This window comes from Ochlerotatus camptorhynchus, unplaced genomic scaffold (genome assembly GCF_037179485.1).
Source record: "Ochlerotatus camptorhynchus isolate MF236.1 unplaced genomic scaffold, CSIRO-AGI_Acam_v1.1 ptg000253l, whole genome shotgun sequence".
Taxonomy (NCBI): domain Eukaryota; kingdom Metazoa; phylum Arthropoda; class Insecta; order Diptera; family Culicidae; genus Ochlerotatus; species Ochlerotatus camptorhynchus.
Genome location: NW_027040743.1, coordinates 503415 through 527009, shown reverse-complemented (window position 1 = coordinate 527009; position 23595 = coordinate 503415). Strand labels below are relative to the sequence as shown.

Genomic DNA, 23595 nt, shown 5'->3' with positions numbered 1-23595 from the left:
TTATGTAAATTTCTGCGAGATATAGCGCACATAAAATTGACGCTAGATTTGGCAGAAATTACGCGAAATTTCGTGTAAATTTAAGCGCCATGTCGCGTAAATTAGCAATATTGTATGCAAGCTCGTAAACGATTCCGCTGTTGATGCCAAGTATTAAACGAAGGGAGATTTTACGCGATAGTTAAAATTCAGATTTTTTCTCTGGTAAGCATTTGCATCACAACCAATGATGAGCCTATTTACAATGTTGAATCAGCACAGCAACTTCTATTGGAGGAGCTTCAACATTGTTTCCTGGGAAATATGCCGAGGCTATATACACCACGTACACCAGTGTACATGTTGAACCACAGCTTTGCTGGGAAATTCTCCCGGATGACATGCTTAATTTTACCGAATTTCCCCAATACCAACGCTACATCTCTGTTGGGACCTTAAGGTGGCAGATGATTTACTCGCACGTATTGCACGCAAAACCTCACATGCGACATGCATATTTCGACTGCCACTCCATCACCATAATGGAAAAATAAGTGCTCAAGGTTATGAAGTAATGCATGGAGTATCAAATCTTCAGACTTGAACTTTATGAAAAGTGCTTTCTCCTACGCAATCTAGCGTGTTGCTTCCATCTGAAAGGGATTTGCATGAAGTGCTCTAATGAAATTAGCGATTTTGATCATGGTGAGATTGACGCAATATTTGCCTTGATGGTATTCTTTATTTCAACTCCGATTCTCATTTTCAACTAATGATCAAATTTTTGTTTCCAACGGCAAGTTCAAGCTACCAGTTTCCATTGGTCAAATCCTTTCTTATGATCCCGGGATTCTTAGGATTCTATTTACATATATGCTTGAGTAGCTGAAAATCGTCGAGTAGCTCTAGCTAAGAAGTGTCAGATTTCACAACACACTTAATTTTGTTTTTACGCTCTTGTTTTCGCCTCTATGTATGATCGTGTATTCTCAATTTAAATTCAAATAAATTTCAATTTGTGGCAAAAAATCGTAAAAAATTCAAGGAAAAATATAATATGACACGAAATGAGAAAGAGGAGAATTCAAAATGGCTTGGTTTTGGTTTTATTTGATGTTAGTTGGTTCTGCTTAGTTAGAGTTTTCGGCAACCATGCTTCATTGTTGACTAAGTCTGCCAAGTGACTATGCAAAAACAAAATCATATCCTTTCCTTTCTCCAGGAATTGTGTGATGTTAAGGCTTGCTCATTAGTCTTATGAAATACAGCTGAGGTACTTCTATATTTTATAAGTTAATTATTGGTTTCACTCCCTCATGTTTGCTGATATAAATATAGTTATTCATCATACTTATTCAAACATAATAGAAAAAGACCATCCAGAAATGCACAACAAACAGTGTATTTTTGCTGTCGCATTTTCCACCTCACCTACCTCACCCACCCCCAACAAATGTGCAATCCCATGGCGGAAACGGAAATACACCAAATCTAGAACCCCATCTTTTTGTCACTTTCCGGGAGTATGCCAGCCTCCCTCGAGCTTCATGGCTTAAGAAGATACATCATCCGGAGTATACGTACACACACACGCACACACGACATAGTCGTCGTCGGTTGGGTCTCTAGCTTAGTGATGTCCTCATGCTGGTAAACAGTTGAAAGCATACTCTCTGACTTGTCGTGCTGCTAGGTGCAACGCTCATTTCTAGGACTTGGACTTGGTGATGTTGCAAACTGGCGGTAGTTAGCGAGCTGTGTAACGTTTCAACTACTGTTCTACGGTGTGTGGATGGGACGAAGCGAGGGCTAACTAGTTGAAGTGTGTATTTTATCACTGTCTCGCACATTTGAATAAATAATGAAGAGTAGTACTTCCGCTTTTTTCTCTGACAAAACTTCCAGCTTTTCGGACTGTTTGCGTTATTATTTATGCTGCTGCTGTTGCTACTGGCTGTTGTGTTTAATTTTTATCTTGATGCGCAAAAGTTTCACTTGGCTTTTGTGTTAGGCCGGATGGTGCACAGTTCTGTTAGGTACTTCCTAGAAGTGTTTGTTTGTGAATGGGATTTCTCCGTAAGATAGGGTTGACGTCCCCAATGTCAACCTAAGTGTCCCTAATATTGAGTCCATGCATAAATATCGATGGAAAGCGTTTTTTCCATAGCAGCCATTTGAATTTTCAAGGTAACGCAAAATTAAAAACTTGAGATTTTTAGATCCGTGGGCAACATTTGAACCATTTCCCCTAGTAGTAGCTGAGAATCATCCAGTTAGCAAAGGATTTTGTCTGAAAGGGCAACCCAACTAAATTAGAGAGCCGGTTCTTAGGAGGATACATCATGTTGCTGGTGTGATTAACAATGCTTCAGACGATACACGTTGGACATGGTTGAAGATGTGGACCAAATTATTAACTTTTATGCCTTCGAGGACGTTGCTTAAAAGTCTTCTTGTACTTTCACTTCACTGTGGTGAATTGATTCAAATTAACTAGCTTAGTGCCTGATCCGTTGAAACAGTCTTCGTTTTCTCCAAGAAGAATTCCCACTCACCGCAAATGTCAAGAAGTGGTTATTTCATTGCCCAGCATTTGAAAGGAGGGAGCAAAAAAAAAAATCGAAAAGCGAAACCTATAAGTATGTAAACACGTCTCTGATGTTGTCTTCTGGTTTTTGCTTGCCAGTGGACACTCCTCACTGACGACGACATCGACGACGATGCACTACTGTTCACGCTGCCTTCAGTAGATCTTGTGATGAAAGCTATATCCGTTGCTCTATAATGGAGTGTGAGACCCATAGCAAAGCAATTCGTTCGCTCCACTACTCTGGCTCCGGTTGTGTATGATGATTTTGAAAGACTTTCTCCCTGCTCTGTGTGTGACGCCGTCCTAGTAGGGTTCAAGTCAAGTCAAGAGACGACGACCCAAACGAAATCGAGGAATGCAATTGAGCACATCATCAAATGCAGCTCTGCGAATGAAAAGCGGCCATGCATTGCTATGGGTGGAGTATTTCTTCCAACCCCATTGGTTCTCGTATCTTCTCTAAGGCTAATTCCGACGCTACGGCAGGGATGCTGTATGCTTGCTCTACTTTGACTCCCATGCAGACTGGAAAGAGGGCTGTGCAAATTTCATTGTAGATTTAGATTTTTCCTTTTTACCACTGCTGTCTGCTAGTGGTTGGTGAATGCAAGCAACGACTATGGCAAACGAGTTGCCAACAAGGATAATTTAAAGTTTATGTTTGAGTTTTTAATACCTACATCGGTCCGTTGTGAACGGCGAAGGAGATGGTCGTCGGTGGCATTGGAAGAAAGATGTGCCAGTGGTTGTTGTGTGGATTACTATGCATCAGTTTCGCCATTGGTTCTAGTTGCTTTTGCAGTGGCAAAGTGTGTTTCAAGCGAAGTTAGTTTGAGATGCTTTTTAATTTCTGCTGCTCTGGATGATAAGCGGTTGCGAACGAGCAAACGGAAGAGGAGATCACTTTACAAGTACTATACTGCACTCTGGCGAAGGAGTACCGTTAAATGAGATTATTTGTTTATTTTCGAGCTCGAAATTAAAAGCTTCAAATTGCATTTGAGAACTCTAAACGAACGCTAAGCTAATTAACTTCGGAATGGGGAATGAGAGCAGCACTCGTCGGAAAATGGCATTAATTGGCGTAATGAAACAGTTTTTTTTTCTGTAATTTGATCAGCGTGCTAATTTTTCACCTGCACCAAGGGGAAAACTTTTTTTTATTGGCATTTCTCGGTTTCGGGAGTGTAGCTTCATTTCGAACAATGTTGTTCCTTAAAAATGGGAATGAATCTGAATCCATTGGCGCCGAAGTTGGAGGAGACAATGCAAGGTTTTAAGGGTTTTTTTTCCTTGTGATCCATTAGCTACATAAAATTCGATTTTGAATGCACAAATGGATCATCAAGCCGAATTTTAAATAGTGATAGATTGAACTCAAAATGTACTTCAACACTCGTGGCATATTTTAAAGATCTCTGTCCTAGAACGGGCAGTGAAGACATGAACAAATCTTCAATTTTGAAATTTTTGAAGATTTGGATTTTTTCCATTCCCAACAAACTTTAGGGAAATACCATGTTTATGAATCATTATTCAGTACAATACAAATCATCATTTGGAACATTTTTCAATCATCCGAGCCACGTCAAACTTAATGGACGTGGAAATTTAAGGATTTTTGAAAGGTGCTGCTAATTGTCTTTGTCTGAGAAGATTGGCTTTCAATTGATATACACTGGCTTCAGCTTGAAACGAATAGAGGAAAGCATAGACCTGAAATCTCTAGTAACGGATCGTAAAATTCCACTCAGTTATGGATCTGGTATCAAACAATTCCTCAATTACATATTTTAAATTAGGAATCTAGTTTTGTTCAAAAATGTATGAATTGTTCTTCAAATGGAATTCGGCAAAATGGCCGGACATCAAATTTGATAAAGAGTCATAAATGGTTGAGATATTGTGAAAAACCTAGGGGAAATGTCGGCTTCGGCAATACCTTAACCTATTATCGTCAGGGGGTAAACAAAGTCCTAGAGCACTCAAATTTGGCCAATAGATGCTCTGAACACAATGTATCCACATGCCAAAATTGTGCTCTCAAGGGCGTTAATAGGTTAAGGTATTGCCGAAGCCAACATTTCCCCTACCTGATTCCAATTCCGTCCAAACTCTTAATTGAATTCACTTTGACATACGAACGAGGGCAGCATTTCTTTTGAGAAGAATGGATGTAAATATTCATATTTTTTGCTTTACATGGCATAGTATTGTAGCTTTTGAACTAGAGTATCGTACCAAACGTATAATTGAATCTCGATATATCAGAAATGGGCGCTTATGCCGAAGTAGATTTCTACCCCATAGGTAGTTTATTCTTCTTTCAAACATGAGTAGTTCTTTCGAGTTAAAATTTTTTGTGTGACGACTGTATTACATTACCCCGAATCCCATTACCCCGAGTGACCCAATATTCCGAATGTCAGTCCCCAGAATAACCCATTATCCTGAAATAAATCACCCCGAGTTCCATTACCGGGATCTCCATTACCCGAATAACCAGTTTGGAATCATGTTTACAGTAAACTCTTCACAACAAGGGACTTCACCAAGTTACCAAAAGTTCTGATAATAGGTTATTTGCGCATTAAGTAGCTTGGTTGAAGGTGGTCTATACAATTCTAAGCAGCCTCATTTTTAAGTCGTTATAAGAACTTGAAAGTTCCAGTACCACAATTGAAAAGCATTCTAAGCAGTTTCTGGTGAAACTTGAACGGCACTTATATAAATAAGTTAAATTACGGTTTTTGTCATCTACACGAATTTCATATTCAGTTCGCTCTTTTATCAAAGTTATTTCTAAAGCTAAGTATGAACGTGTATTGATTTATCAGCATTGGTAGTAGTATTGAAGCTGTTTGAAGAATTAAATCCAGTCCTTCTGCACTGAGGCTCACGAGCCGCTAAGCCATCTGAGATATATTAAAGTGAGCTATCCTACTGTTGGAGTTTTCAGTGCCAGCTGACTGACTTGAATACAAAGCTTGGATAAATTTTAAATTGGTGTTTGCCCGCATGGTATTCCAACACACTTGTGGCGTAGTAGTAAGCGTTCGTAGATCGCATGCCAAATACAGGGGTTTCGAAAAAAATGTTTGGATAGAATATTGATGCACTGCATAAATATAAGAATTATGATTTATTTGAACCACTGATCATTTCATATTTACAGTGTATCTCAAAATTAAGCCTCGTCTTCATAAGAAAAGTCTTAAGGGCAGAGTAGCTCTTAAGAAGCCATGGTTGTCCGCAATATATATTAAAAAAAAGATTGAAGTGGGCCCAGGACCACATTTCATGGACCAAAATTTTATGGTATCTGATGGTATGGTCTGATGGTATCAATGTTGACCCAAATAGCATTACTTTCCTCTCGTCTGACCAGATCACCTTATTCCAGTCATCACTGGTCCATGAAAGGTGGTCCTTTTTTTAATTTTTTTTTTTTGCGGACAACCATGGCTTCTTAAGAGCTACTCTGCCCTCAAGACTTTTCTTATGAAGACGATTTCGTACGGATTGTGCTGTCAGTTGAATGGAAAACTCGCTTTCAATCTGTTTCGCAATTTTCGGAGCTGATAGTCCCCGGTTCAGCTTCGCGATAGCTCTGTCAATTCGGCCAGTTGTCTTTGAAGGACGCCCCGATCGCGTAGCTGGTGAGATAGAACCACGATTTTTGTACATCTGCACAATTCTAGTGACCGTATCTTTGTGAAGCTGGACAATATCGGCAATATCACGGTAGATTTTGCCAGTTTTGTGATGTTCGATAGTCAAATTTCGGATACTGATCGAAATATGTGCTTTTTTGGGCATTTTGCAACAAATAACTTCCAATTTTGAACACGAAACTGAAATTTTGAGCACGAAAACTTCAAGAGCACTAAATGACAGATAGACACAATGTTCACATTCGATAAAGCTGCAGTATACAGACTAAAACTCTGTAAAACACAATTTAATCGTAGTATCCATTTGGGGGTGGATAAACTTTTTTTGCGTAATTTTTTACCATTTTTCATAATTTATCACATGAAATCTCAAGAAAAGCCGTTTTTTCAATGGCAATGTGATAAATAAACACAAATTGATAAATCATGGAGGAACACTCATAAAATTACACTGATTTTTACCAGAAAAGCAAAAAAAAAATGTAAATTGGTAGGGGCGTGGATAAACTTTTTTTGCATACTGTAACTGTCCGTACATTTCAGAAAAACAGCTGTACGAGCACAACTTAAAAGATAGATTTCTTAATTTTTGGCTGCTGGCTCATCAACCATTTATTGGTTATCGGTATAGTATTGGGCTTATTTGGATGAGTGTGTAAGAAGTTGGAGCTATTTTAGAAAAACTAGATTTCCTAATGAAGTAATGAAATTGGGTTATTAGCGGAATGCTTAAATAAGACAGCAAAGATTTCCTAAAAAAAAAACTACAAGGGACAGCCCTATGGGGTTGTACGCAATAGTGACGCAGGACTACATGGTCTTATATAATAAATGTTATTTGTTAACTGCAGCAGGAGCTTGGATTTTGTGTAGGAATAGGAATTTGAGCGAGGTTCTCTCTGAGCCTTGAAAAGAACCTTTTGATATGAATTTTAGTTGGGACACTTAACTCTTTTGGAAAATGTTCGTGGCTCTGAAAAGGGCCGATGGTAGTACAGGCTTAAAGCCTTTCGAAGATGATGATGACGTGTAGGCAGCTGGATCAGCACATCGGATCGGACAATCCCATATTCTTCGGTTCAATGATTGGACACTCGCAAGAGTCTCGGCTCGTCTGCTGCTGGACAGGGGTTGACTAGGTGGCTGCAACTGGTTGAAAGGTCACAGTGAAGGATACTTCAACGATGAATGGGCACTTGGAAGAGTCTCGGCCCGGCTACTGCTGGACACGGGTTGTTCCGGTGGTGCGAAAGGCGCAGCGAAGGATAGCTAAATTTCGCTACGAGAAATGGGCACTCAGAAGAGTCTCGGCCCGGTTGCTTCAGGATTGGAAGCTTGGTCGATACCGTTTTGCTGGTTCCTTTTGCTGATCGATGGTTCTACTTCAACACAGGGGAAGTTGTTTTGTTGGTTATGTGACTAGATGAGTGAAAATGAAAAATTCATCAGACATGTTTCGTCTAGGAATGATTATCTGATGACTGTGTTGGGAAAGCAGGATATGCATGTACGTAATTGGTCGATTTATTAGTTAATTCGACGCTTTTGGACATTGCTGGACATTTACTACTTTTTCAATAGTTCATTGTTGAAAATCAACTGTCGAAAGCATTGTTATCGAGGCGTAGAAATATTGTTGATCGATTGGTGAAAACATTTTTGAAATTGATCCAGGGGCAGCTAAGTTATTAACGTTCAAAATCTTTCACAATTTTGTTTCATGTTCCATTTTTGGTTTTCACAAAGTGTACCCCCATATGGAAATCACATATGTAGTTCTACGTCAAAAACACACATTTACTTGAAATAGGGTTACGGTATGTAATGTGGGTCTAGTCCTTTCATTCGGCCTATCACGCAAATAAATAATTAATTAAGGAATGTTACACAAAAAATAAGGAAAATATTGATCACTGATGATTGATAAATGTGTACCACACACAAATCAATTTATATCACAACATTTCAATACATTTTCAGCTCTCGTAAGTAATAAAACTGGTTGAGAATATCACTCTGTTCGGAGTTTTTAGCCGCCATGACTTATAAGGTTAAGATGGGAAGGTTGACTGACGATCATCAAATGGCCTGATTATGGCATTTATTGAATGGAATTACCTGATAATACACACTAGACGTAAAACTCACAGTTACTGTTTGAATATTTTATGTTTATTTTAATTGTTTAACAACGTTTTCACAAGTAAATCATGGACCCAACTTTAGGGACACATTTCTTTTCTATGTTCCTAACTTTGGCCCATGAAATTCATTTGACAGCATATAGCAATAAGAGTAACGTCAACAATGTGGTTTGCATTTGGATGATAAGGAACGAACAGGAAGGGAGATTTTTTCTGCCAAATCTGTATAATGAACATCACAATGTTTTGATTTAGATATTCTGCGGTCGAAAGACGATAAGCGAAATTTTTAATTTTTAATTTTTAACTTGAGTGATTTAATGTAGTTTTCGTAAAATTTTCTCTAAGAAATGTTTTGAGGAATGAAGAGTATTAAGTTAACAGTGATAGTGATAAAAAAAAATACATAAGAAAACGTTACCAAGAGCGTTTTTTTTGAGAATCAAACAGGATAGGACGAAGTTGCATCCATAAATAGACCCAATTTGGGGACAATAGACCGATATTACATACATTTCCCTGGTGAGTTTTTGTCTTAAAAAAAAGTAAGTTTTTCAACTTTTTGCGGTTCCTGATAGCAAACGACATGATAAGCATATCTAAGCATACCATTTAGCAGTAGAATATCGTTTGCAGGTAAATTAATTGATGAGTTATGATTAAAAACGTAATCTATGGCTGCATATTAGACCGAGGTTAGGGACGTATACCCTATAATGAGCCAAAGGTATTGAAATTTTGCTAATCTGTAGTCATAATAGAGATCTTTAAAATGCGCCAATTTTATTAAAATCCGCCTGCTATGAAGTTTTACTGAAGTTACTCAATCTTAATACATACTCTGCTAATAAAGTGCAAAGCTATACTGATAAATCAACAAATAGCCAAGAGTTCAAAAATCTATCTACTCAAAGTCTTGCAAAAAATTGTCCATTCAGGTGTCCGCTCAATTTTGAGATACATTGTACGTACATGAAGTTTTTTTTTTTTACTTATAAAGACGAATGCGGATGGTTTCATGTGGGCCTCGACGGACCATTTTTGAAACTTTAAATGTTGCTAAGAAGTTCTGCTGATAACTTGTTCCGAAATTTGTGGCGGCCATGTTTTCAGCGTTGCCTGAAATTGTAAAGAAGTGCTTAGGTATGCTTTTTTTTAACTTTTTTTGAACTTCAAATTGCTGAGAGTATGCATTGGAACTCTTTGGAGCCCGAAGTTCCTCGTGTGCTTTCTATAGCTTCTAAAGCAGCCAGAAAGTTCTGTTGGAACTTTATATGCACTTTATTGAACATGAAAGTGGGTTGTAGCCAAGTTGACGATTAGCCTTGGAAATAATCGATGCATAATTAGAATTAAAGGAAAGCTTCGAGTGCAATACGACACCAAGATCCGTCATTTGATCCACTCTGATAAGAACAGTATCATCGATGTGGTATTCATAAATTAACGGGTCTTTGGACCGATAGAAGGCCATCACATGACATTTCGCGATGCTGATGACAAGCTTGTTCGAGCGGCTCCACTGAACGAACATGTTGAGCAACATGTGCAGGTGGAAACAGTGCTCGATGCAGCGTACCACCACATAGATTTTCAGATCATCAGCATATACGAGCTTGCACTTGTGGCCAAGGGTAGATGCAGCGTCTTTGAAGAATAACACAAACAATAACGGTCCCAAATTACTTCCTTGCGGGACACCGGACGTGCTAGCAAATGGCGATGAAACATAAGATCCGTGTTTAACGTACAGCGTTCTGCCAGTCAAGTACGATGACAACCACGACACCAATCGATTTGAGGCTCCCAATCGCGATAGCTTGCAGAGCAACACTTTATGATCAATTTTGTCAAAAGCCGCCTTTAGGTCCATACAGTCCGTAATGTACTCAGTTTGCGCTGCGTTTCAGCTTTTTTGACTCTCGCCTAATTTTACTAAATGGCGTGATCAATGTTTTACAACAAATCATATTCAAAGTGTTTTTATGTTACTTCATACGTGAAGTTTACGATTTTCATAGTTGGTTGGAAATGCTATTTAACATGAAGCTTTAGTGTGATAATTTATTAGCTAGAGAATGGTCTTAGAAGAGGATAGGTAGATAGTTCCGTTAGAGTACGGCAGTATGAAAATTGAATAGAAGTTGCAAATGAGCGAAGGACATACTTCAAATCTCCGCGTACATCGTATGGGTTAGGCAAAGAATGTGCGTTTGACTTTGTATTGTCGCATTAATGGCTCTTCGCTAATTTTCAACCTATATTCAATTTTCATACTACCGTACTGTAACGGAACTATCTACCTACCCTCTTCTAAGACCACTATCTAGCTTATAAATTATCACAGTAAAGCTTCATGTTAGATAGTATTTCCAACCAACAAATCATAACTCAAAATCAGCTTAAAAATCACAAATTATCGTAAAAATAAAAATAAAAACTATATATACAGCCATTCCATAGCAAAACGATATAGAGGTTCAACGAATCTCGTAATAATTGGTAGTTTTGTTCCTTATCGAAAAACATAAGACCCGTATTTTATTTTCTCATTAGGGTGACCATTTCCATGTTAGAGTGGTCCAAAAAATCAATTTTTTTTTCCAAAAATGGCATTTTTTTTTTATTAACCATAAGTTTTGAACCAATGAACCGATTTGAATGATCAAATTATCAAATGAAAGGTTATTAAAAATACTTTTCAGAAAAAAAACATATATATATATATATATATATATATATATATATATATATTTTTGAAAATTGGAGATTTGTATTGAACAACTTTGATTGTTTTTGTTTTTTATGTTTTTCATGGTTTATAGACAATGGGCGTAACACGTTTTTATATATATTTATATATATATATATATTTTTTTTTAATTTAGGCTATTCTACACAACATATCAAAAAATCAGCTATGTATTTTTCTTTGTTTTTGAGTTACGATTTTTTGAAATTATCATGTTTAGAAATTTCGCTCATTACTCCAATACGACTAGATTACCCTGCGTCTCCATTGGTACATAGTTGACATAGTCACATAATCCACATCAATTTTCTGCTTCTGTCTTATAGGATTGTTTATTCAAAGTGAATACTTCAACAAGTAAATAGCTACATATACAGAGCACATGCTAAAATCAAACGGAAAACTTCGTAGGTAAGGTGTTCCTTCGTAGGTACAATGGTGGTATATTTAATGATGAACTTAGAAGTGAAATAATCAGCAAGAAAACAAAAGCTCTGTTAATCCAAATATATTCTGTACAGCCAGTGTTTTATAAACGATGAATTTTAAGTGTTCTTGTTGTTGTTTGTGGGTTTCAAATGCGTTAAAGAGGAATCTTACCCAAGCTCTTCAAGTTCATGCGGTGAAGAAAAAAGTGAAATTAGATGGCAGTTCCTTCATATGCAGAAATTGCTACCTCAAACTGTATAAAACCGCACCCGAAGAGCCCACCGATGGCCGGAGTTCCTGCTGTCGCCAATGTGAATATTGTATTTAAAAAATGTATTTACATTGGTAGCCATGAGTCAAACGAGCATGACGTCAAATTATAGCATTCTGAAAACTTTGTGACGTAAGGCTCGAATGTAGTGTAGTGTTTACAGTAATTTCAAATATGTTTTTTTTTAACTTCATTTTCAGAGTCACTAGAAGCACCCAGTTGACAATCGATCAGAAGTACTGTCAGTGTGCCTACTACAAACGATGGGAGGAGTCTTGAAACGAAATGCTGCTAAAGCAAGTTTGCAGGGGCATTACATGTCAACTGCTAAAGAGCTTTATACATGGAAAATTTCTAAAATCGATTCAAAAATGCACTATGGCTTTTTTCAGACGCAGATCATAAAGCGATGGAAAGAAAACTTAAAACCCGTTATGATCGTGTCAAACAAATTTCCGGAACACAGTCATATCATAGTTTTAGGTCAGAGAATGAAAATTATATTATTGTGAAGCGATTCTCGTTCTCGGAATAAGAACATTCTGTGAAACTTTAAAAGTATCTTAAGCTTGTTTTATGTCCACAAAAAAAAAATTAAAAAAAAATAACAAATTAATGAATATTATTTCAAACCTGCCATGTGCATAGTTAAAAACCATAAGATTGTCTTATCAAAGCATTGATTCTAGTCCAAATATGGACTAGATATGGAGTTCCAAACAGTCTGTGAAAGATGTACTACCCAAATTTAATATAAAAATATTCCTTTTGAATTCCTATGCTATGAATCACTGTAGTAATTATTATTTACACATAACCCAAAAGCTATCAATAAATTTGATTCAAGTTTCTATGAATGTCATGGTAGTCTAGGATCAGAAATTGAAATAAGTAAGTAATGTAACCATGTAACATTCGATATGTATCAATGGAGACGCAGGGTAATCTAGTCGTATTGGAGTAATGAGCGAAATTTCTAAACATGATAATTTCAAAAAATCGTTGCTCAAAAACAAAAACAAACATCGCTAATTTTTTGATATGTTGTGTAGAAAAGCCTAAATTTTCAAAAAAAAAAAATATATAAAAACGTGTTACGCCCATTGTCTACAAACCATGAAAACCATAACTAACAAATACAATCAAAGTTCTTCTATACAAAACTCCAATTTTCAAAAATTTATATATTTTTTCTGAAAAGTTCTTTTAATAACCTTTTATTTTATATTTTGATCATTCAAATCGGTTCAATGGTTCAAAAGTTATGACTTTTAAAAAAAGATGCCATTTTTGGAGAAAATTGAAAAAAATCGATTTTTTGGACCACTCTAACATGGAAATGGTCACCCTAATGAGAAAATAAAAAAATACGATTCTAATATTTTTCGATAAGGAACAAAACTACCAATTGTTACGAATTTCTGAGAACCACTATATCGTTTTGCTATGGAATGGCTGTATATTTATATATATCAAGACCTTCAATTACAAAAAAAAGTACATTACCAAATTATAATTTGAGTTGAATAAAACGGAATATGCTTTATTAGAGCTGAAGAAGCAAATTTTGGTATAAATAACCACATATTCAGATTTTAATGTGTTTAAGCTTATCGAAAATGCTACCTTTTTTACACACAATGGACATTTTTAAATTTACCAAAATCGTAGAACATCAACTTTTAGTAATCATTTGAACTTTTTCTCAAACTATTTATTCTGTTTTTAAGAGACAACAATTTTTTAGTTTAGAAAATCTTTTTCTATGCACACCTTACGTAAGTATTGTGCAAAAAAATAGTGAAATATTCTATTAAAAGTTGATTTTTGGTCAATTTTAAAATGTCCAATGTCAGAAAAGTTAGTAGTTTTGGTAAGTTTTCAAATGAAAATAAATAAAAAAATAAAAAAAATGCCTTTTTTCATCAGGTTCTTAACAGTTATTTCAAAAAAATTATAAAAATCTGAGATTTTTTTTCTTTCAGTGGTAATTATTGTTTTGAAATGCAATTCAAATTCCTACACCTTTGTCTCAGTCGTCATTTTGGTTAGATCAGGGAAATGGATGTAATGTCGTCCTAAATGCCCCTAATTTGAGCCCTTACATAAATTCAGCAATCGACTAAATTTTCAATAGCCAACATCGCGTTCATCTAGATAAAATTGATAAATAGCAGATTTTTAGCAGTGGGCCCAATCTTAGATCCATAGGCCAACATTAGAGCCATTTTCCCTATGTTGTTTTCGTGCTATGATTTTGAAAAAAAAAACAAACGAAACGCAAATTTTTAAATTTAGAAGAGAGTCAAAATGGCTAAATACCAGCACAAACTTGGATCATAACTCCTATCGAACAATTATGCGAAGTTTCATGGAATTATAGGAGGTTAAATCTGAAATTCGATTATTTTTTCGCTATTTGGTGTGGATTTGCTTAATTGTTTTCGAAGTGAATGTGTATTTCGACAGACTTCTGAAGGAGTATTGTCAATTAAAGTGATACTGTTTATTAAATGTGAATAGCAAGACTGGTATAGTCGGTATTGTAAATTTTAGAATTTCCATCGCTGTGAGCTTTACAAATAGGAAAGAATTCCGATAAGTACTTCTTAAATATTTTGTCTCATAAGCAGGCTCTCACTAGGTTCAGCAAGGACTCAATGGAAAACCTATCGAAACTAAATTTAATTTAAAACCGTCTTGCCCCTACTTTTTCAAGCAAAAATTAAGTCTCTGTCCAGTTTTGCAACGGAAGAACCTCATCAGGAAGAGCAAATTTTTCATGTATGCTAATTAATTGGTGTTGCAATTAATTCCTTGTCTTGCTAATTAGATTTGAACGTGCGATGAATGTTGGTTCCATTTCCATCCTTACCAGATCACGTTCCCTTCGAAGAAAAAGCAACTGACTGGGGGCTATCATTACACGCCACCTTGTCGGATGCGAACCATCCGTGGGTCGTTGCTGGTTCACTTTTACTTCCTTCTCAACCGGAACAGCACAGTGGGATGCATCCCTTACAGGAACGGCATCTCGTAATTCCCCGTCCCATTCTGTCGGTTCGTCCTAGTGATCCATTTCCGTTTATGAAAAGAATCGTCCGTTCTTCCCTTTGGCAGCGAGCGAACTAGCTCAAGCTTTGATTGGAATTAATGGACCGTCTCACGTCGTCATCGTCGTCCCCATGGTACAAACTCGAAAAAGAAAAACTTGCATCCAGACGGGAATCGGATTGTAGAATCACCGGAAAAGGAAACTTCTCATTTATGCAAAGCGCTACCGGGTGTAAATGTGAATAAAGATTGTTAGATTGTTTCACTCGACTACGACGGCAACGTTTCTTTTCGTGTCTGGTTCCCACGGTGGCAATTCAATTATCCCTCTCCGTCCGGCTCTGCCATTACTAAGCTGAGCTGGTTAGGACGAAAACTGGACACGACAGTCCAGTTCGTGTGACAGCAAAGAGCAAGTGAGGATGTGGGACCGTTTCCATCTTCTTCTTTTTTGTGTTAGAGGAGACAAGCTAAAACGAACTAACCATCTTCTTCATCTGCCGTACAAGGAAACAGTGGAGGAAATTAATCTCTAATTAGGACCGGTGGCACGTGACCCCTTGGGGCTTGTTTTGTTGGATGTTTACCTCAACAACCAATCGTCTCGGGATGGGGACTCTCAGCTTTTGGGGGAACTGCCAAGTTGGCGAAACGATGTCACTTTTTTCGGAACAACCCGAGACAGTGATTTGAAGTGGTATAATGAGAGATTAATTAGGCATTTTACTCAGGGCAGTGGGGGAAGCGATTAGATGATTCAGTATCAAGTGAATGTTTTGATTTTAGACAAAGAGAGGATAAAACTCTGCTTTACTGAATTCTCAGTATGATCGAAATAATATTGCTATCGTCAATTTTACGAAGAGCGTGGCAACATCAATCCTTTTTCTTCCTTTTCGTGAATATAACGTTGCAACTGATACTTTGTGCCAGTCCGGAAAATATGGTACACAAGAATGGTCAAAGCAAACAATTTTTCTAATTGATATTTAAAATAATCTGAATTTATTTATACTTATTCATTTAAATAGTTACCACATCTAATTTTTTATAGCAATGTTGGCTGATCCTGTAAAATCCTAATACTTTATGATGATGATAATGATGATGATGATGATGATGATGATGACGATTTCTAACTACCACTCACTGTAGCAAGAAAACTCCGGAGGAAGTGAAAGGAAATTCCTGAAGGAAGTCAGAAGAATCTGGCTAAAGTTGTTAAAACAAATCATGAAAGTCGGAGTTTCTCCCGAAAGCCATCGACTAAGCCAAAGATGCGTCGCCTGCGTTCTAGTGAGTGTTTCAACCGGAATCAGACTTCCCTGGCGGAGGTCGGGTTTAATATGGTCACATGGTCAGACAGTCCAGCGATCAGACAAATTGAGATAAATATGATGTCTCTGGTAAAGAGCAGTGCCGGCCAGAAAACACCTGTAACCGCTGAGGCGCTGTTGATCACCCGTGAAGATTCTACCTCAGAACATGGTCCGAGTGATTAAAGAAGGCGAATTCATCGATGTCACTTACGATGAGGAACAAATCATGGAACTGAATGTCGGTGGGCTGATCAACGATGTGGTGAAGCGTTACGAAATCAAACATGGTAAATCACAACTGACCAGTTGGTGGCCTTTGTATGGCAGGCTTACTGAAACTCCTCAAACTCACTGGAGGTTTTAAAACACTCTTGTCCTGCGAGTTTAGCCAGCCCTCACCTCGAGTGAGTGGCAGCAGGAATATGGAAGAAGTAAACAAAAACTCCTCCAGAGAGAGGGAGAGTGAACTTCAGCGAGAGGATGATTTGACGTGAGGTGCGCTTTTCGAGACTCTTGATGATTTTTTTGTTCGACGCAAGAAGCTCAGAGTTCACCCAGAGTGAGAGTAAGATCGTGTGATAGAAAACATGAGCATGAATGGCAGCAAACCTCACTCTCATTTTATCCCACTTCGCTCTCAAGCTCTGAAGCTCAGTGGAATAATTTGGCAGTAGGCATTCTACTCCTCAGAAAAACTAAACGCTCGGCTCTTTTCAAACTCGCGAGTAAGGCTCCATCAAGCCTGTTGTATGGGCACCGATCCCCTTACGACGCTTCTGTGCGGCTTGGATTCCATAATCAATTCGTACCTCATAGAGTTCGAAAATATGCGTTCGGATCAGTTCTATGAGGATTATTGCAAACATCGCAATGTTGAAATGCTTACCGAACTACTCCAATCGCTGAGCACCATGGAAACACCGGTTACATTTCCCTTCGCTTGGACATCTTCTCCGCCAAGCCTATAAATATTCCATTTCAAGCGCTGGGTTACCAGGGTCGTGTCCGAGAACTAAACCTATTCGTCAACCAACTCGCCGATGTCAAATTCCAGGAGCTCCAGGTGATTTCAGCTCCGTCACGAAACTCCACGCCCCAAATTGATCTACTCACGTCTTCAACGTTCTCTTCACTCCTTCAGGGTCCCGCTATCCTCACTAATCACATTCCGAATCGGCATTATGACCAGTAGCAGTCCCTTCATGGCCATCTTTTCAATCAGCTTCCGGAACGATGCCACCTCTTTCCCAACTTCGATCAAACTGTTCTGAAACACCAATGCCTTCCGCACCAGATCTTTGAACAGTTCGATCGTGTTGAGTAGAGGTCCTCTGATCTCGAAATCTTTCGGTAGCGACTCCAGCACCATCCGGAAGAATTTCAGTATCACCCCCAGATTACAGTAGTACTTGGCAACGGTCATCGCCTTGATAACCTCGCTCATCCCGCAAGCATACCGCGTTGTATTTTTACCGGTTTTTAGCACACCCGGAAATTCACGGTTGAAGTTATGAAACCAAAAATTGGATTGTGTCAACAAACAATGATTAACATTTTGACACATGCATAGATCAGGCGCAAATATACAGTGTTGCCAGTAGTTTTAAATATCATGAAAATTTCTGACCATGGGTGCCAATGAAAGTGCCCAGGTGTGCCCATCTGTATTTTTGGTACAATGTGCACAATGAACAACCCCTTGGTTTCGTGATCTGTATGCAAAATTATTAGCAAATGAGCAGTTCGTGACCAAAACTGTGTATGCCAAGCATGCTGCTTGCAACGCCGTTAAATGTTCATAAACTGAAACATTCGGGTATCAATCATTACCGCTTAATTAAACAAATAAAGAAACCATCAACACTTTAGGTTGTTTTTATTATTGCGATATGGTCGTGATAGTTTAACTTCCAGCTGATCGAGTTGTCAACTCGGTTATCATGGTCAAATAATATGCGTGCGCACGGTACACATTTAGTTTTTTTTTCTACCGAGCTCGGCTGTGCAAATCTCGGCAAAAAAAGTTTCACTAAGATCTTAGCAAAAGTTACATATGATTTCTGAATCTCGGGTAATGGTGAGCTGAATCTCAGCAAACAAATGAAATGTTTGCTGAGATCTAAGTAAAACTTTTCTTGCCGAGATTTGCACAGCCGAGCTCGGTAGAAAAAAAAAGTAGAAGGGTCTGTGCCTAGGGGCACGAACGGAAGCTTGACGTAGGACCGCTAGTGGACGGAATAAATGTGAAGAGCATTTAGTTCTTTTAATTGATCAATTATCTATTATCTCAACTCTTTCCGTTTTTGAATTGTAGGTGTACCAAATTTGTAGTATTTTATTCAAAGAGAAAGTTGATTAAGAGAATCAATCAAAATCACTTGCACCCTTGCTTCCAAGTTTGGTTATAAGATTACAACTCTGGAGAGCATTTTGTGTGGTCGTGGGGGCCTGTGGTCCTGAATTTGGACAAACAGGCACATATAAATTCTATTCCTACTCTTTACTGTTATAAGCTTGATGGCCCTAAAAAGGGCCGTTTTATTGAAGAGGACATCCATGGCCACTTACGCTTGGCGTGTTTAGTGTAGGTGACGGCATCACGGAGCTCATTTTACAGGAACACCTTCAGCACACCTTGTAGATCAGACCGGAGATACGTTTGACACCACCACGGCGAGCCAGACGACCGATGGCGGTTATCTCGAAGAACTTTGCGATGACGCTTAGCGCCTCCTTTACCAGACCTTTTCCTCCTTTGCCACGATCAGTCAATTGTTGCTTGTTAGGTGTGAAGGAGTGGACTAGTCACCACCTTCCTACTGCTGCTATTGCTGTTCACCACGCCGTCCGAAGCGAAAATGAGGTAATGCCATACAGCAGTGCTCTTCTATATCTTTTCAGGTTAAAGCAGAATGATGTGCAACCAAGTGGTACTTGATTGTGAGGACTGGGTTTGGGAAGAACGTTTATTTCATGCAAACAGTGATAACATTATAACTTTTTATTTGTTCATTGGACAATGCTTGACATTACCATTTTTTTAATACTTTCACCACAGACAAACAGACGTAACTCTTTGAAAAAGTTATCCTTGAAAACATAGTATCTCAAAACATAGAACCTCAGTAACGACATCTCTCGGGCTTCTCGCGGAAAACAAGCTTGCTCGCTAACTCGCAAACAATATTGCATTAAAGTTCTATAGAATGTATGGAAACGTCAAAGTGATCCGATGCCAGCGCTGCGGCGAGTAGTTCGCGGAACTCATAATATTCAAATCAACCGTTAAATGCGTGCACGAAGATACACAATGAAGAGTTACGTTTGTTTGTTTGTGCTTTCACGTTAAAAATCATTATTCGCAGCAATGTTATAGATGCGTCGGAAGATTTCTGATCGATTGGTGATAGCATTTTTATTATTGGTCCAGAAGCAGCTGAGTTATTGATGCTCAAAATCTTTCATAATTTGTTTCATGTTCCATTTTCGGTTTTCACAAAGTGTACCCCCAGTATAGAAATGGAAGACGTAGTCCTACGTCAAAACTAAGTGTGTACAAACACAAAATGCACAGGGCAGAAACAATAAGCTGCACCCGTTTATCACTAGATTGCTCTCATGACAGTGTTGAAATTATTTTGTCCGGGAAATGATTAATTGAGCTCTCTATTATAATTATTTCTCTAAGATCGAAATAAATATAAACATGAGTTAGTTTCTAGAATTTTGACAGTTTATAGAGATATGCACAGCCGTCCGAAAAAACATATTTTAATTAGATCTCAACAGAAATAACATTGTTGAATATCAGAAATGGTTTCCTTGAATGTCAGTTAGCAAAATCATCCTTAATATCAACAAAATATATTGTCGGGAAATCTCAGCAAAAAACTGACGATCTGAGGATAATAAATCTTGGTGTGTAGAACCACATTCCTCAATATTGTTCTGTTAGTGAAAACTTTTGAATGCTTACTTTTACATCGAGCAATACATCACCCCATTTGATCATCCCCTAACCAATTTGGCCACCAGTATCAATAGTGATAGTATTCGCATTGAAAACCACCCACAACATTCCATTCAAATCAACTCCGTAAAATACACTTGCACAACAAGAAACATGTTTACTTCTTTTCTATTGGCAAACATAAATTCAGCCACTTACTGCCAAGCCCGAACAAAACATGCCAACCCAAAATGATTCGGTTGCCAAAATCGAATTCCTCCCCACCCCCTTGTCATCAGTTCGTATCCCTGGCATGTTCCGGAAAACAAAATAACATCTCGCATCGATTGAAATTTATTTCCTCCTTGACGGCGGGTGCCTGTATATGCGTATTTATTCCTAAAAGCACCTTTCCACACTTTCGAACCTCATAACCCGGAGAACGAGATGTCCTGAACAACGACGTCCAATCGTTCAAACAATCGGCCCACAGACCGACCGCTAGAAGCTATTGTTTGGCTTTCTTCTCTCAAGGCCCAGTTCAAATGAATGGAAATTGTTCGTTCGTTACTCGGAACGCAGCAAAAGTGATCAAAACATTTCCCCGGATGCGAGCAGCCGAAGAAGATAGGAGTCCCTTTTCTTTGGGTTTTATTGAAAATGATTCGGTTCCCTGAGGCCAAATATTTTTTCCGTCCTTCCTCTGATCTGAGAGACAGTGCAGTGGGAAACAAGCGGCAACCCTTGTCAGGATGTACGAGCGTGTGTGGGTGTGTGACTCTGCAATGTCCTAATGTTTGCTGTTGTGTCTGGGAACCGGTTTCATGGGGTTTGATGACTAAAGCTGATTGTTCGAAATCAGTTCCGGAACCCTGGAGAGAGATTTCTGTGATTTTTTCCCTGTCGTTTTCACTGTGATTCGTATTCTCGGTTTAGTGCTTTGTTTTCAATTCACTAGGTTCAGTTTTTCCTTTATTTTTTCGGAAAACTGCAGTTGATGAATTGTGATTGGATGGGATATCCTTCCAACATGCACGTCGATGTTAGGATGGGACTCGAACAATCTTAAACAGGGAATGATGAACCTGGGGGGACGGCCGAAGTGAATTGAAAGTTGCTCTTGTTTGGCTTGCTAAGGGATTTGAAAGACCAAGCTGTGGAAGGGAAAAACTTTCCGTCTGATTAAAACCGGATCGATGAGATGAGACCAATTGTTTACAGCAATTTGTTCGTAGAAAGTCTGTTTTTAATAAAATTAAAGAAATGTCCATATATTCTCAAATATTGTGTATCAAACTCTTGTAGGCGACAATTAAAAAATGATACCCACTCATTAAGGTTATATTTGTCCTAGGATCAGGATTGTGGAGGTTTGAAATTACAGGATTGAAAATATTGCAGACCTGAAGCCTTTAGGGACGCAACGAATGGTCTACAATTATTCATTATTCCATGAATTTCAGCAACCTTTAAATTTCATGTCACATGCAGTTGCTCTTTTATTTGAAATCAGCAGCAGGTACGTATTTTTCTTTAAATCTAATTTCTAGAAAATGTGGGACGCTCGAGAAATTGGAGACAAGCGCAATATTGTAATGCGGACCTGACGGACGTCGGACCAGCAAAAGTAAAGTAGGTATCCTGGTGAATGTGGGCGTCTAAGTGGAATACCTGTATAAAGAGGGAGAGAAGGATTGGTAATTTCCATCTAATTCCACTACCTTATTTGCTTATCTTGACAGATACGCCTATTTCGTCTACAATGTGCAGACTGCTTCAGTGTCTTGGAATAATACTCGACTATTAGACGATTACTTTATTTGCAAATAAGATAATGGAATTACATGGAAATTACTAATCCTTAAAAAAGCATCTGAATCAATTACCCTAGTAGCACGCTTGTCACAAATCGGTTGTGGCAACTTCTATAAAACTTATGTAAGTCATAAACAAGTTGCTGCAACTTATGGTGACGAAAATGTGCTACTCGGGTATCTCTAATAAAATTAAAATAAAACTAATTTCTACAATCCAAATACCGTTTAACTTTCTGCTCGGCAACACCCATCATTGGTGGTAGTGGCTTAAAGTAGGTGGCGCATGACTTACGTGGGCAATTTTTCCCTCCACTACCAGTGTATGTGTGTGTGTGTGTAAGTGCTCAAAAGAAAGCAGCAGTGAAAAACTGCATCATTCTTCTGCTGCAAGTTTCATTGAATTTAAAATTTTCCAACCAATGAAAAATATTTGCTGGACGTGATTTATTCATCTGTTCGTGGTGCGGCAAAAAGGAATTGAACTTTTCCCTCCCCCCATGGCCCTGCTCCCCCCAATACCGTTGTTGTACTTACCCGATGGCCCCGTTGGAGAGTTGCTTCAGCTCACGGTCCAGCGTTTCCTGGATGTTCTGCTGCGAGTACAGATTGATCGGTGAGTTGAACTGCTTATGCACCAAACGACGCTGCATCGTAGCCATTTTCTATTTTCGCTGAAGGTTGGTGGGTGGTTTGGTCGGATTCGATTTATTGCACTATGGTTCGATTGATAATTTTTCTACTGTTACAATTTGATTGCACTCAAATTATACAAGTTGTTGTCGAAAGGGGGCGAGAACAGAAAAGTTTTCTGCCTTTTCGCTCCTTGTTTGATTGTTACTGGGTTTATTTCGAATTTGCAATTCGCTAGGAAGATTGAAGGGTTGGAAGGATGAAAATAAATTATTGAGAACTTATCCACAGAAAGCTAAATAAAATAGCCTCATTAAAATTCGACATGCAGGACGGCGAAATCTGCAATGAGAGTAAAGAACGAAACAATTTGATTGGTGAATTGAACCTTTCGACATAGCTGTAATTTAATGGTAGTTGTGGTGTGAATTATCAAAAAATAAATCTCAGAAGCGTCAATTATACCTGTTCATTAAAATTTTACGCTCGGCATAAAATAATCATCGTTAAAAATGTTGTAACTTATTTTCGTCAATATACTTGAACTTTAAATTGCCCATGTGGTCAAAAATGTCCCCCTCCAGGGATTCAATCACTCATCCATACATGTGGTCCACGATTACCCAACACGCCCACACACTTTAATGCACATACACAGGGACATCACAACATTGTTCAGTCAGGCGTCATACATCAGGCAAAATATTGACCGTAATAAATTTTAATAATTAATTAGTTCGATACACGGCACTCACTCCCGACCGGCTAGAGACCAAAGTGTCGCACAGGTAAAACCAAAACGGGTCAAAGGGGCCGCGCAGGTTCTGTCCCTTTCGTTTTGCTCACCTGATCCTCTGTTGGCTTTGGTCGTTGGATGCGGTCTATAGTGTCAGGGCGAATAAAGTCGAGTTGAGTGAGTGCGATGGTTCATTATTACGTGCGGTTTTCCCACTTGCCACACGTGTGGAAAATCCGCCTTCGGTCAGA

General features: G+C 38.3%; 1 protein-coding gene across 3 annotated transcripts in view; it reads right to left on the bottom strand.

The window, feature by feature from the left end:
• Positions 1-22637, bottom strand: part of LOC135704967 (uncharacterized) — a 307390-nt gene extending 284753 nt beyond the window's left edge. For all 3 annotated transcript variants that reach the window (XR_010517817.1, XM_065226504.1, XM_065226506.1), the window contains exon 1: positions 22513-22637. Coding sequence is in view for 2 of the 3 variants with exons in the window: in XM_065226504.1 (XP_065082576.1) it covers positions 22513-22637 (125 nt within the window). In the remaining variant the exon portion in view is untranslated. The remainder of the gene's footprint in view (positions 1-22512) is intronic.
• Positions 22638-23595: the final 958 nt, after the last annotated feature.